The sequence below is a fragment of the Pelodiscus sinensis genome, chromosome 2, assembly GCF_049634645.1.
Source record: "Pelodiscus sinensis isolate JC-2024 chromosome 2, ASM4963464v1, whole genome shotgun sequence".
In the NCBI taxonomy this organism is placed as follows: Eukaryota; Metazoa; Chordata; order Testudines; family Trionychidae; genus Pelodiscus; species Pelodiscus sinensis.
Window position 1 is genome coordinate 114,958,358 of NC_134712.1, and position 14,639 is coordinate 114,972,996.

The following is a 14,639-nucleotide window of genomic DNA, read 5'->3' on the forward strand; positions in this document are numbered from 1 at the left end:
GTAGACGTCAAACACCCATCTCACTTCTGGCCTCCTTGGGGTCCAGGAAGTGATCAGGACTCCTCTCCCCGTAGATCTGCTCTGTCACAGCTGGGGAGCTCCCTCCCCAATAACAAAAAGGGGCTGGTACCCCAAAACTGTTCTGGTTTGTGCCTTCATTTACTTTGGATCTAGGAAGTACCGCTTATTATTCAGATTAATAGGTGTTTCAAACAACTTCTAGACTCCTCCCTCACGCTCTGTTTTAGGATAGGTCTCTCTCTAGTTTTGGTGTATTGACTGATGACTTTACACCAGCTATTCAGTGAGCTGGAACAGCCCCAGCAGCATTGATTTCTTCTAAATGAGGCTTTGCTTGGGGTGAGGGTGAAGCAAATGGCTTTGGCCAGCACAGGTCTGAAGACAGCCTGCAATGCTTTTGCAGGCTCCTGGGGGCTGCTGGCCCTCGGGGGCAAAGAAGTAAAGCCAGATTAGTGGAAAGCCCGTGCCCCTGGCTTTGCTTCTATAACCCTGAACCACGGAGGTGCTTCCACTCTAGCTCTTCTTCCTCGATATCGCAGGGCCGGGGCAGTCCAAGCTCCTGTCTTGCTGTAGCGAATACTGCGTGGGAGGGAAGGCTGGCGATGGCAGGCCCTGAGCTCCGAGGCGCAGCTCCCCTGCCGCGGAAGGCATCTTTCACGCTCCCAGCAGAGCAGCGGGCTCTGCCTTGGAAGCACGTGCCCCCGGCGGCGGGAAGCTGTCCGGCCCGAGCCGCTGGAAGGAAAACGTCTAGGGTCACGGGGAGGGAGAACTAACTCGTCCGCTCACTGGCTGGCTGTGAGCTCAGCTCCAGGAGCAGGAGCCTCCTCACGCCCTGTCCCCCCTTGGCTGGGTCCCGGCTCCGCGTTTGAGGATGGGACGGGTGCAGGCTGCGGGCTCCTTGAGGCTGCGAGGAGGGAGCCTCGCAAGCGCAGCGCAAGAGGAGACTGCGCGAGCTGGGGCTTGTCCCTGATCCCGCCTCAGCGGGCAGGGATCGGCCTCGCCACCGAGCAGGCGGCAGGGAGCTGCCCCGGCCGGAGCGCGCCGAGCAGCAGCTGGCCAAGGGGGCGGCGCGCCCGACCGCGTTGCAATGCCCCCTGCCTAGGCACTTTCCAAGCGGCGGGGGAGCCTAGAGACAAAACTTCTCAAGGAACCAGCCGGGAGACCCCGCCCCAGGCACCCAGCCGCCGGGAAACCTTCCCTCCCCCCGGCCATCCCGCGGAAAGCTGGCGGGAAGCAGCCCGCCCCCGCTGTCAGTCCCCTGCGGGATCCGGAGAGAGGAAGCCACGGCCCGGGCTGCGGAGCGCGAGCGGAACTAGCGACCCCCACCCCCAGAGGAGCCGGCGGGAGAGGGGTGTCCGCCCGGAGTCGCCTCCATCTGCTGCGCGGGGGAGGAAAGAGAAATGCAGGCGCCAAGGCAAAGCGAGAGCTGAGTGCCCGGGATCGGACTGCAAAGGGCGCTGCCTCCTGCACCCGGCCCCCCTTGGCCGCGCTGCTGCTCAAAGTGCCAGAAAGTGGGGAGAAGTGACTGCCCGCCGCCTGCTGGGCGAGTGACACGCAGCACAGTTTCAGTAGGAGGAGGGCAGGGCGGGGACCTCCTTCCAGCGCGGGAGGAGGCTCAGCCCGTACTTTGTGGGGTGTGTGGCATTGCACCCCTCTGATTTGCAAGCCTTCCCTCCACCCGCCGCCCTTCCCTGCCCCAGCAGCTGGAGAAGGCTGCTCCCCGCCGGGGTATGTGTGGGCAGCTGCAGGATGGCCTCGGCCGTGTTTGAGGGCACCTCGCTGGTGAACATGTACGTGAGGGGCTGCTGGGTGAACGGCATCCGGAGACTCATCATCAGCCGGCAGGGGGACGAGGAGGAGTTTTACGAGATCCGCACCGAATGGTCGGACAGGAACGTGCTCTACTTGCACCGGAGTTACTCGGACCTGGGCCGCCTCTTCAAGCGGCTGCTGGACTCCTTCCCGGAGGATCGCCCGGAGCTGTCACAGTCCCCCCTGCTCCAAGGTTTGGGCAGCTTCTGGCTTCCTTCCTATTGCCTAAGCTCCGGCTCCTGGCTTGGGGGGTATGTAGGTACATCCTGGACGGAGGGGTGGGGGAGAGAACTTGCTGGGGACAGAGACAGACTCTCTTGTTGGCTGCGTGGCTTGAGTCGGTGTCCTGGAGCGATTGAAAGGCTGCAGGACAAACGGGGGGCGGGGGGCCGCGAAGTTAAACTCCGTACAGCGGACTGGAGTCTCCACCGTGTAATTTACTCCCGGTTAAAGTGCTTGTGAAATACCGCTCAGTCCCAATGGTGACACTTCGCGCAAGGCGCAAGGCAGAGGAGAGAATCTGCGCCAGAGGTTTGACCCAGATTGCTGGGAAACTGAATTCAGTAATCATACTCCATTTACACACAGCCCCCAAATGCTGAGGCACCTTGGGGAGGTAATTGCAGAGAGGGGTCTTAAAAGACTGTCCTTCCTCTCTCTGGATCCAGGCGATCCTGATTAACACAATCCATATTTACTGCTCCACCCGCAGTGATTTAACACCTCCCCACCCTGCCCAAGACACTGAAGGATGTGGGGCCTCTTTGGAGGGAGTAGTATTTGGGGTAAGCACTGGTGTTGAAAGCGAGCCAAACGAATATTTCCCATTTGTATGATGGGGAAGGCTGCAACTCTTCCCAGGGCATAGAGCAGACTCTCAGGATTAATAATAGGAGGGAAAGATCAGAGTTTATGTATGTTTTCTCATGAGAATATGGAAATTTGCTGCTGCCATCTCTCTTTAGCAATAGTATTCTGGGCTCCTCCAGCACAGGGTGATGGGGAGTTAAATTCTGAGGCTTCACTGACTTCAGTGCAGTTACTTCTGACTGTCACCCGCCTGAGAAAAGACGCAGTCCCTTGCAGTTGGAGATGGCCCCAGAGACTTTTCCCCAAAATAATGTAAATATTTTTTTCTTGAATATTGCAAGCTCTTGATAGTTCTCAAGCCTCCTACTTTTATTACTCCTGCCATCTGTTTGTGTTGTCATTTTGTCCTGTTAAAAATATCTGGAATATATTGCCCTCCCCTCCCCCACCCTCCGCCTCAGTTTCTTTGCTGTATATTCTAGGTTCATGGGAAGTGGCTTCTCTTTCAGTTCCTGAAAAATTGAGCTGCTAGAATTAGTTTATCTTGCTTCCTTCCTCAGCTAACACTGAAGGAAGAAATGCTGCCTGACACTCTCAGGCACTGAGTGCCCCCTGCAGACAATTGGAGAATCTTCCTGTATGAATGATGAAAACCCTTGAGTTGGAGCTGTGAATACTCAGCACCTCTAAAAATCATGCCCGAGCTGTATTGAGTGAGGCCCTCCAAATCAGTGACCACTCTTGCAAACTATTAGCCCTTAATTACATGTTTCAGAGGTCCCATTTGTGTTTATTCACTCACACTGGAAGCTGATGTCCCCCTACTTGACCGTTCCACATAGCATGAACTATGACCAATAGTCAGGGAAGACTAAACCTCCCTAGGACATTAGGAGATTTAATGCCTGTGCAAGGCCTGGGTCCTTCAGCCCTCATTTCTGTGAGTAATCCTTCTCATATGAATTGTCACCCTGACTTCAGTAGGCTTCCATGGTGAATGACATACATATGGGCGGGAGTGGAAGAATTAAACACTAATACTATATTCATAGTGAGATAGAAAGTCCCAATGTTATTTTTAATGCTGACAGTTCTACGATTTGGGGGTTAAGATATTTTAAATCTCAAGAACTGTATTTTCCTTGGCTAATGATAGAAACTTCTTACAGTGAAACGTGTAAATATGATAGACTCCAAGTCATGAATAGTTTCTGAGAACTATCATTCCCATTATAGTGAACTCACTTCTTCAAATGAAATTCTGTAAAAAAAAAAAAAAGACTTTGCAGAAATGAGTTATCATTGCACTTCTCTAAGCAGTCTGTACTTAAATACTTATTTACCAGAACTTGTGAATGCCTGGCCATACAGTCACACATACAGTCAAATCTAAATGATGCTTTGGATATAAGCAGGGGATTTTATAATGTATTTGGTACACAAAGGAGTGTATGATCTCATTTTAGATGAACTTTTCAAATCTGAGGTATCAGATTTTAAAGAAAAATCACATTATTTCATACATTTCCATATATTTAACCCAAATAGAAAGTCATGCTGCTTCTAGGCATTAGCAATGAGTCAGATATATTGTTGATCTCAATCTTTCCAAAAGTGCCAGGCTGTGTAGTGTTTGCATCTGTAATCTTTATGGAGGCAATGAAAGCATTTTGAGTCAATTTTGAGCAGGAACTGGAAATGCTTCTGGTTACTGTAGATACATTTAAGTAGCATCAGAAGAATTACATTAGCTTGTAATTGATATACCCTTTCTCAAACAACATTATATAAAAAATAAAGGATATTTTCAAATAGCAGACACCTATAATTTGAGCTAAAATAGTTTGATCTTAAAAATGGTTATTAATTTCATAGGCTTAAAAAATCTCCCACTTTTCAGCTGCAGAAATATGAGAAAGAGATGGTAGAGCTCTGCTTTCGTGGGACTATAATTACTTGTGGGTACAATATAAAGCTAACATTCTGTGCTGATATGTTCCTTCTTGCTCCTTAACAGCAAAATCAATGATCCCCACTGTCCTCCCCAACCCACTATTTCCAGAGCTAGGGATGTGAGGTTATCCAGTTAATCAGTAAGCATCACCCTAAATTCTTGATTATGTGCTTGATACCACTGTACTTGCTCTTGGAAGAGCTGCTCTCATTGGGGCTCACGCTATAACATTAATCTAAAGCTGTTTTTCACTATGAATTTTGCAGCCTGATCCTTTGACATGCGAGCATGCATAAATCATGCAGATAGTTCCTCTGAAATCAGACGGTCTCTTTATAAGAGTAAGAACTATTTGCATAAGTATTTTTAAGATTTGGGTCCTGTGTGTGAATACCGATACACAAGGAATTAACACACTGTATTAAACAAAGATCACTGTAAATTTCTATAAACTTAGGACTCAAGATTCTGCAAGAGGATTGTTCCTCATGATGCTCAATACCCTCAATTGCTGTATGTGTTTATCTTAACTCTTTCGGTAACTATGTGCCCCTAATATACGTGGGTACTAGCACACCCAGCATAAATTATGACTGAAAAAGCAAATAACGAATAGGAATGTATATTCTTTTAGTTCACAGTATCTGTGAAAACATACACGTTCTCTTCACTGTAATGTGAACTGAGGGATATCAGAATCTTGCAAAGATCAGACTTTATGCCCTATGTTGTATTTTTAAGTGGTGTGATGCCTGCATACAAAGCCAGGAACTTAACCAGGTTCCTCTCATGCAAATTCGTCAGTACAGGCAGTCCCCGGGTTACGTACAAGATAGGGACTGTAGGTTTGTTCTTAAGTTGAATTTGTATGTAAGTCGGAACTGGTACATATTGTAGGGGAAACTCTAGCCAAACATTTCTCCAGAGCTCAGTTTTATTCTCCCACACCTCACTTCCCTCAGTCCTTTATTCTCAAGCTGAGGTGTCTGCTGAGAAAAGCCACTCTGCGTCTCCCTGGTCTGCTGGGGGGAGCGCTAGCTTCGCGTCTCCCTAGTCTGCTGAGGGGAAGCAGCTAGTGCGGGGTTGCCTCACCCCGTTTGTAAGTAGGGATCCGATGTAAGTCGGATCCATGTAACCTGGGGACTGCCTGTATTCCTCTACTGTAGGAAAGGGGGGAACAGACAAGGGAACTATCCAACTTCCATTCATAGAAGAAAGCCATGGTCTGGTCCATAAGGCTCACATGAGCTGTTAAGGGAACAAGACCATCTACGTTTTCCAGTGGACTTGCATTGGCATGGTGTCCTGATTGCAGCTATGCCATGCCAAGGGCATTCTCAACATAAGGATTAGAGGCTGTGTTATATTTTAGAGGCTGCCAGCTTTATTTCATTTCTTAGTGGGCAATGTGCACACCTCGGCCTGCCCATTCTTCTCTCAACTTGTCTGTCGCTCACCTCAGCCCCCATGCATTGCTAGACTAGCAGAGAGCCATCTGCAATTCCCAGAGAATGCATAGGAGGGGGAAGGGGCAGAGAAATGCTGTTACGGAGGTAGCTGACCGCCTTTCCCTCCTGGATGGAGAGTGGGGATCTCAATACAAAGAGGGCATCAATCTTGCACAGTCTGTACTATAGTACTAGTATTAAACACAGTATGAGCAATAACTGTGCATGGCAAAGTATACTTGATATCTGCACATTGGAAATGCATAATGAGGCTAAAGACCAGGTACGCTTATCAACAGGAGGTGTGTGTGTGTGTCTAGGAGACCTACACTCCTTATTATACTGATGCTTTTGTAAAATGTTTTTCTTACACATTAATAGTAAGCTGGCTTGTTTCTGTGCTGTTTGCCTCTCTCGGTAGGATCAGAAATTTTGTCTTCCAATCAGATTCCTGCTCTTATAATGACAGATTATCTTAATTTTCATGATTCATTATGATGTCACTAGAATCTTCATAGTATTTTCTTTAGGAATCTGAAGTGTGCTTATCCCTTACTCTAAGGCCGGTGGTCCCCAAACAGTAGGGAGAAACGTTGGTGGAAAGGAGTGCAATGTGTCCTGGACCAATCCCCAGGAAAGGACAGGGAGGGAGTGTCATCCATCCCTGCTTTACCCCCAGCTCTGCTACAACCTGGCTGAGCCCCCGGCCTCAGCCTTGTCCCTGCTTCTTCCTGGCCATATCTCAGCCTCCACCCCATTCCTGATTGCATCTCTCCTCCCAGCCTAACAAGGTACATGGTGTAGACACATTTTGTTACTGATGGCAGGGAAGGAGAGAAAAAGTTTAGGGACCGCTGCTCTAGGTGTATGCATAAACAACACAATATAAACATACAGACTGGTTCAATAAGGAAATTTATCATTCAGAGACCAACACTTTATTTTACAATCCCAGTCGTTCCCAAGCTATACTCTGTTTTAATCTATGCAAAATTACCTCCTCTATATTTATGTAAAAATTGGTGAGGAAGACAGATAAAAGAGGGAGCGGCTGACTTTAAAATTACCAATTCACTCAGATCCAGAAATAATTGCTGTACCCACGCCCCCTCAAAAGCAAAACAGAGAAAATTAGGTACAAATGTGGTAAAGAATGAACCAGGAGGGGCTATTGCCTGCAAAATAATATTGAGATGTTCTGTAGTATGATTTTTTTTCAAACATAATCCTTTACCCTTTAAGTCACAGGCAAACTTCTCACTGAATTCAGTGAGTGCAGGAGCAGGTCCTTAGTACTCCTAGATCAATCTAAAATTTTGTCACATAAGCATAATCACATTGAAAACTGCGGTAAATTTGGCCTTCTGTGTGTTTATATATTTTTCTGGGAATCCTTGAAGTGTAACTATCACATTTATATGCTCTAGTGCTGTTTTCATGCACTTTCAGAATGGTCGTTCACATTGTGGCTGTGTGTAGTGCCTGAGCTTCCACACATACTGCTGTCAGTGTCAATGCGCTTCCCTTCGGTCTCATATGGCTGTTTTCTTTATTTCTCTTCCCAGAGTGCTCCTCTTCCGGTTGCTTCCCCCTCCCACTCCTGCCCCCAGCTAGTCAAATTTTTCTCTTCCTTTCCTTATCTGTCATTCTCAGGCCGCTTATCCCCCTCGTGTCTCCCTTTGCTTGGCCTACTTTCTGTTTCCTCTCTTCCTCCTCACATTTTTCTCTGTCCCTCACTAGAATTATTATTATTATAACTAGATCATTATCTGTGGCACATCATCCTCCACATTGTCTCCTTCCTGACACAAACCTTCTAGTTCACGCTAGATCATCTCTGCCTTCCTCTCCTGTCATCAAGCCAGAAGTAGGAGCGGGTGGGAAAGATATTGCTAGGTTGTTTTTGTGTCCCATCTGCAGTGCACCAGGAAGGACAGAAGGCAGCACTAGAAGACTGTCACATTTTGCTGTGCCTTCTGTATCCGTAATCTACTGTTTTATGCATGCTTTCTTATACTGTTGTTTACAAGACCATCTGTGAGTTTAATATATGTTTGGGGGCTGAGAGCTATACAGAGGCAATTTAACAGTTTCCAAAGACAGCAGCTGTTATGGTACAGATAAATACACTGCATCTATTGTGCCTCATTTCACTGTTGACAATGTCAATAGTTCATTAACCAAGCTTGTTCAGAACTTCAGTCTGGTGGACAAAAGGGAAACAGATCTTCATTATCTGGCTTCTAGCAATGTAGTCCAACTGAAATCCAGTTTTTTATTTGCCTTAATGACCTTTAGCATCAGCTCTTCCAGGATGCATAGTATTGCTAAGGTCCTCTCAGTGAACGGAGACATTTTTTCTCTTGCTTCTCAGTCTCCTTTTGAAGGTTTACCTGGTTATAGCTAAATCCATTAAAACTGACTGATGTTCATGAAATCATTCAGGGTATGTCTACACTACAGAGCTTTGTCAGAAAAATGGCCATTTTTCCCACAAAACCTGAGGTCCACACTGCAATCGCATTCTTCCGAAAGAACAGAAAGAACACAGGGGCTTTTCTGGTAAATCGAAAGAACAGAGGGGTTTTTCTGGTGTTGGTAATCCTCTTTCTACGAGGAAGAAGCCTTTTTCCGAAAGAGCTCTTTTGGAAAAAGGCATGTGTGGACGGGGAAGAGGGAGCTCTTTCAAAAGAAGAGGAAAGAGGAAAAACCACAGGTGTCCTGGTGGCCACTCTGTCCATAGCAATCACAGTTTAAATGCAAGAGAGTGTCCATTCAGTGTGGATGCTATCTTTCGAAAAAGCAGATTGCTTTTTTGATGTGCTTTTGTGTGCTGATGCTCTCTTTCATAAGAAGTAATGTCAGAAGATCTCTTCCGAAAAAAGGTTCTTCTGAAAAAACCTGCAGTCTAGACATAGCCTTAGTGATGGCAAAAACGAATGGTTCAGCTGTACTGTTATAAGATGAATAAAGCTTGCTGGTTTCATAACAAAGCCATCCAAACATCTGAATTAATGATGAATTAATGACATTTGTCAGTTTTATTTTTTTGATTTGTCCACATTTCATGGTGAGTTATTGAATTTATGTGAATTCAGTGCTAAAAAGTGATAGCAGCGACTTCCATTTTAATGCTGAACTCAGTTCATTTAATTTCCTCTTCCTTCACTCACTTTTCCTCACTTCATTTTGTCTTTTGAGTTCTATCTTATACCATGTGTCTTGTCTGCCTTGCTGCCTGCAAGATCGCTGGGGCTGAGACTTTTCTTTCTGCTCATGACAATGAAGTTCTAAAGACCTAGACTTGTGTTTTTAGACACTATTATAATCAATGAATATGTTGTTATGAATATATATAATGTTTGTAAAAAGCTGATGACCTGAGAGACCAGACTTCTCTGCTTTTTAACGTTCCTGTGCTGGGCATGTGTGCTATGATACTTAAACACGAATAGTTGGGTATAAAATGAATTTTTTTTCCCTCTGGAGTTTCTGTTTTTGGGAATATTGTTAGGTAACTTACCTCTGCATAGTATGAGCTATATATCTTAAAATAAGAAGCCACAGTTACTTTTGCTCCTGCTCCTGTTCTAGCAGAATTAGATTTGTGCACTAAGCCCCAGATTTTTATGGCCATTCATATACCTAAAGATGAAAATTATGAAAATCTCACTTAGGACTTAACTCTCACTGCATATTCCTAAATACCTTTACAAACCTGGCACCTAAGTGCTCCCAAACAAGAGCTCTGTTCAAACTATAGCCAGTTTAAACCATTTTCCATCCTACCAACATCCAGCACCCAGCACAGCTTGCTAGCCCTCCCCAAGAAAAACCCGCAGAATGAGCAATGTTGGTGACATCACATGAAAAGGAAACCATTGGAGTGCAGGGGTGACCTCTAAAACCTGGATTATTCTCTCCAGTATTCATCATGCATGGACTGGCCTCTCCCCTCCCCTGAGAATAGAGGGGACGAGTGCTGCCTTTGTGACAGTCTCCATCCCCATGCATGGATAGGGTGGCAGAATTCAAGATGAGTTATCACAGAGGAAGTTCCACTTTCATAAGAACATAGGATTTGTCACAGTGGGTTAGACGAGCTGTCCATATGGTCCTGTCTCCAACCATGGCCCGAACCAGATGCTTCAGTGAATGGTGTTAAAATCTGTGAGACAGATGTGGGATCATCTCCATGTAGGTTTCTTCCTGATCTCTAATCATTAGAGATTTGCTTAAACCCTGAAGCATGACATCTAATGTATCTTCCAACATTTTTATTATCTTTAATTATAGCTACTCTGGCTATTTTTTAGTTATCCATATAAATACCCAGTCTCTCCTCTCTCTTTAAAAAAAAATCTTGCAATATTATTGACTTGGGTGATTTCCTGTGACAATGAGTTTCATAGCTTAATTGTGCCAATTGCGAACATTTATTTCCTTTTATCTGTTTTTAATTTCCCACCTTTTAAAGTAATTGAATGTCCCTTTCTTTTTGCCTCATCTCTGCAGATCCCGTCTTGTTCTGTGCAGAAATGGAGGAGGGGGAGAGGAGAGAGCAGTAACAGCTGTAGACTGTCTCATCTGAGTCCAGTCTGAGGCTACTAATGCATGTCCTGCAGGTGGGTGGGAGCAGGCTGAGGCAATGCTTCAGTGGTGAGAGTAGTAGCCAGCAGCCATTACTGTAAGAGAGCTCCTGTATCTATGCAAAAGACTTTCTGTAGAGATTTGTAAGATTTAAATTGCCTTCCATGAAGTGGGGAGGCAACTCCACTCAGTCTCCAAAATCTGTGGTCCCTCACTCTTTCTTGATTTAGGAAAACAATTGACCAGAGCAGAGAGTACTTCATGAGATTGTGCACATCTGTGTTTACTTTGCTCCATTCTGTGGGTTTTCCCTTGGGCCTGTGAGATGACAGTCTGGTAGAGATCAGGAAGGTACAATGTGATTTTTTTAATATATCCCATGGGGGATAATATTTAATAGTAATCACAGTATAACATCTCACATAATTTGCAGAAAACATGCGTTTGCTTTAATCTGCATGCCCAAGCTGAGTTCCACAGCCGTTATTCCGAAATAACTATTCAAGTGTCTACACAGCAATTCTGTTATTTTGAAATAATTTTGAAATAACGGACAGCTTATTCCGTCTTCTGTAAACCTCATTCTATGAAGAATAACACCTATTCCGAAATAACTGTTTTGAAATAAGGTGTGTGTAGACACTCCACATCTGCTATTTCTAAATATCCCCTCACCAGGCCATTCTAAGTTATTCCTCCTGGAGCTCTAAATCGAAATAGCATGTCTACATTAGGGAAGCCTGCCTCAGACTAATTTTGAGGCTTCCCTGCAGTGTAGATGTGCTATTTGGAAATAAGCTATTTTGGAATAACTATCCTAAATAGCTTATTCCAAAATAACTGTGCAGTGTATATGTAGCCTAAGTGAGTTAAATGTGAGAGAGGAGTTGGATCCAGTTACTTCATTCCTTATTTTAGGCCCATTGGGGTCTAATATTGTAAGGAAGATGAACAAGATTTGAGACCTGTTTGAGATACTGCCATATAGCTACATATTTGGAAAAGCGAAGATATATTCATACCATTATTTAGGGTTGGAATGTGAGAGATACAGCTCTATTGTGCCTTGACAGTCAGTAAATCTTTTTATAAATGACTCATGATATACTTTTCTCTTCAACACTATGTGTGATATAGTGAACTGAGCACAATTAAATGAAATTCCTCCCCCACTCCTATCAGTTACAAAACCATGCAAATGAATTAAATAGTTCTGTTCTATGTATGCGTGTTACATAAAAAATCTGCAGTGGGCAAGATTAGGTGGATGGACATTAAAACTTTATTCACATTTCAGTGACTTTTGTGTATAACTGAATGTTTTGTGGTAAGGAAGAAGAAGCCCATCGAAATCTATTTTTGCTTAAGAACAATGAAGATAGGTGTTTACACCATTTAAATCACTTGAAATGATAGTTATTTGTCTAAGCATAGTACATATAATAACACATCACAGCAAAGTTTCCAGGGAGGAGTTAGCACATGCTTTCAATTAGAAGTCAGACTGCAGCTGATGAGAAGAATTGTGAACAACATTTCTCCATGACCTCACTAGGATATTTCCCAATATCCTACGTATGCATGACTGAACAAGTGAAAAATAGTACAGTTGGAATCCAAGCTACAAGGCATCTTTTTCTGATTTATTTTCCTTTATTTAAGGATTTCTGTCTGAACAAGCTTTCCAAGTATGTGTTAGGAGTATAAATGGAGAACTTGGGTAGAATCCTGAACCTTTTCCGCCACAGTTACTCTGACAGAAGTTGGAACATTTGGTTACATGAATAATATAGAGTCTTTGCATGGGAAAGGGTTGCAGAATTGATCCTTGTATTTCTGCACTCCTCGTTCTTCTGACTTCTCCCATAGGAATTAATTGGGCTGCTTGTGTGAATAAAGGGTTGCAAGAGTCAGACAAGAGTCAGTTACTCAGCACCAAAAGGAGTTAATTCTTCAAGGTGTTGAGGCTTTCAGCTCCTGCTGACTTCATTGGGTGGACTGATCCTGTCAACTCTTATGCATATGAGCAGTCCCACACATTGCAGGATTATGGCCTACAGTTAATGAAAGTGCTATGGTTTGTCCTGCACTGGATAATTTTTAAAATTATATCACGTGCAAATATTACAAGTGAAATTACGCTGGCTTCAATTTTCATGTAAAACCAGTTGGGTATTTTTTTCATATTTACAGTGTAGACAGAGAAAACAGAGGGTCCTGTCCTTATCTGAATTCATAGTGATTAATCATATAAGATCAGCAGCTTCAGGCTGCGTATTTGTAGTGAGTGAGACTGTTTATAACAATTTGTTCATGCATATATAGTCCTTATTCAGCATGTAGGCAAAGCCTGTCCTGGAGTTCTCTCTGTGTCAGTGCAGATCTGCATCCCATTAAAACAGACCTGTGTCCTGCCACTCATACAGTCTGATCACAAATTGACACTTGTCAGTCACTGAGTGGAAGGATTTTTTTCAGAGTTAACAAGTGAGCATGGAGAGCTCTTGCAGGCTTTCAGTAGAAAAGCAAGAGGGTAGGAGTTAGGGATGTGAAGGTGTAGCCATGTACTCAGATAACTGATGAGCCTGGGCTCATTGGTTAACGTTCATAGTTAAAAGCCAGCTCCCTATGCACACCAGTTTCCAGGGACCCACCAGCCACCCCCCACCCCTGCACTACTGCCTCTGATGGAGAGGCAGCAGTGCAGAGGGGGAGGGAGGAGGAGGAGCCAATATGCATGGGGAGCCAACTGCTACCCATTAAAATTTTCTTAATTCTTTAATTACACACATTTTAATATCCCTAGTAGGCATTTTCACTGCATCTCATCACTCTTAATCTCCTTCCTCTCCACTCTACTTCTTTTCTTCCATTCCGTTGTTTAAGGTTTTAATAAAATGTTTTTTATTGTCCCCAAAACTACAAAACGTTCTGCATCAGCTTTCTAGTAGTTTTTGTTTTGTTTTGGTCTGTAGATGATTCTTTTCCAAGATCTAGAGGTTAGAAACATGTACTTTCTAGGGATGTAGGAGTATAATCGATTACCTAATTGACTGATAAGCAAAAGCTTATAGGTTATTGCTATAGACTACATGCTTCCCTCTCAGTAAATTTTTTATCAAGCTGGCCAGCAGCCTGGCTCAGTCCCGGCTTGTGCCAGGTCTGTGACCTACCCCTGTTGCAGCTCTGCATTTAAAGGGTATTAGGAGCCAGGTGGGTAGCAGCCTGGCTCAGTTCCAGCTTGCGCTGGGTCTGGAAGTTTAGACAACCCCCACCTGGACAGGGGCTGCTGTATCAGAGGTAGAGTGCAGAGTGACAGGCAGACGGTCTGCGAGGGGAGCTGGTTTTTAAACTGGCTCCCCTCCCAGACCATCTTCTGCCTGACACCTCACAGAGGCAGCAGCACAGAGAGGCAGAGGGCTCCTCGGGAGTGGGACCAGAGCCCACTGGTTACTGGCCCCATTCCCAGGGACTATAGAATAGTTGAGTAACTGATAAGAATCCATACTGTGTGCAACAGCAGTCCAAAAAACAAATAGAACGTTAGGAATCATTAAAAGGGTAGAGAATAAGACAGAAGATATTTTATTGTCTCTATAGAAAACCATGGTATGTCCACATCTTGCATAGTGTATGTACAGAGTGGTCGCCTCATCTCAAAAAAGATACTGGCATTGGAAAAGGCAGTGGTGTAGTGAGATGGGGAAGGGAAGATAGTTGCCTCCGGGCACCACGCTAGTGGAGCGCCAATTTAGCTGCCAAAAGTTACGTTGTTAACTTTTTTATGATTATTTCCTATTTTATATGTATTCCAATAGTCAACTGTGAAAAGGTTTCAGCGAAACCTTCAAAAAGTAAATAGGACGATAATTATGGAATAAAGAACTGGCAAAATGGGCTACTAAGCAATTAGCATAATGTAGAAAATGAGGTTATACCTATTTGTTGGTCCAACTTCCCAGTAACCCTATTCACCTGAATTGTGGTGAGATGGAATATCTTTA

General features: G+C 44.5%; 1 protein-coding gene across 5 annotated transcripts in view; it reads left to right on the forward strand.

The window, feature by feature from the left end:
* The first annotated feature begins 770 nt into the window (after positions 1-770).
* PXDC1 (PX domain containing 1) overlaps positions 771-14,639 on the forward strand; it is a 110,027-nt gene continuing 96,158 nt past the window's right edge. Inside the window, exon 1 of one of the 5 annotated variants that reach the window (XM_075921332.1) lies at positions 771-2,026. In XM_075921332.1, coding sequence (XP_075777447.1) covers positions 1,771-2,026 — 256 coding nt within the window. In that variant the 5' untranslated portion in view covers positions 771-1,770. The remainder of the gene's footprint in view (positions 2,027-14,639) is intronic. The other 4 variants (XM_075921333.1, XM_075921334.1, XM_075921335.1 and 1 more) reach the window with 4 other exon arrangements.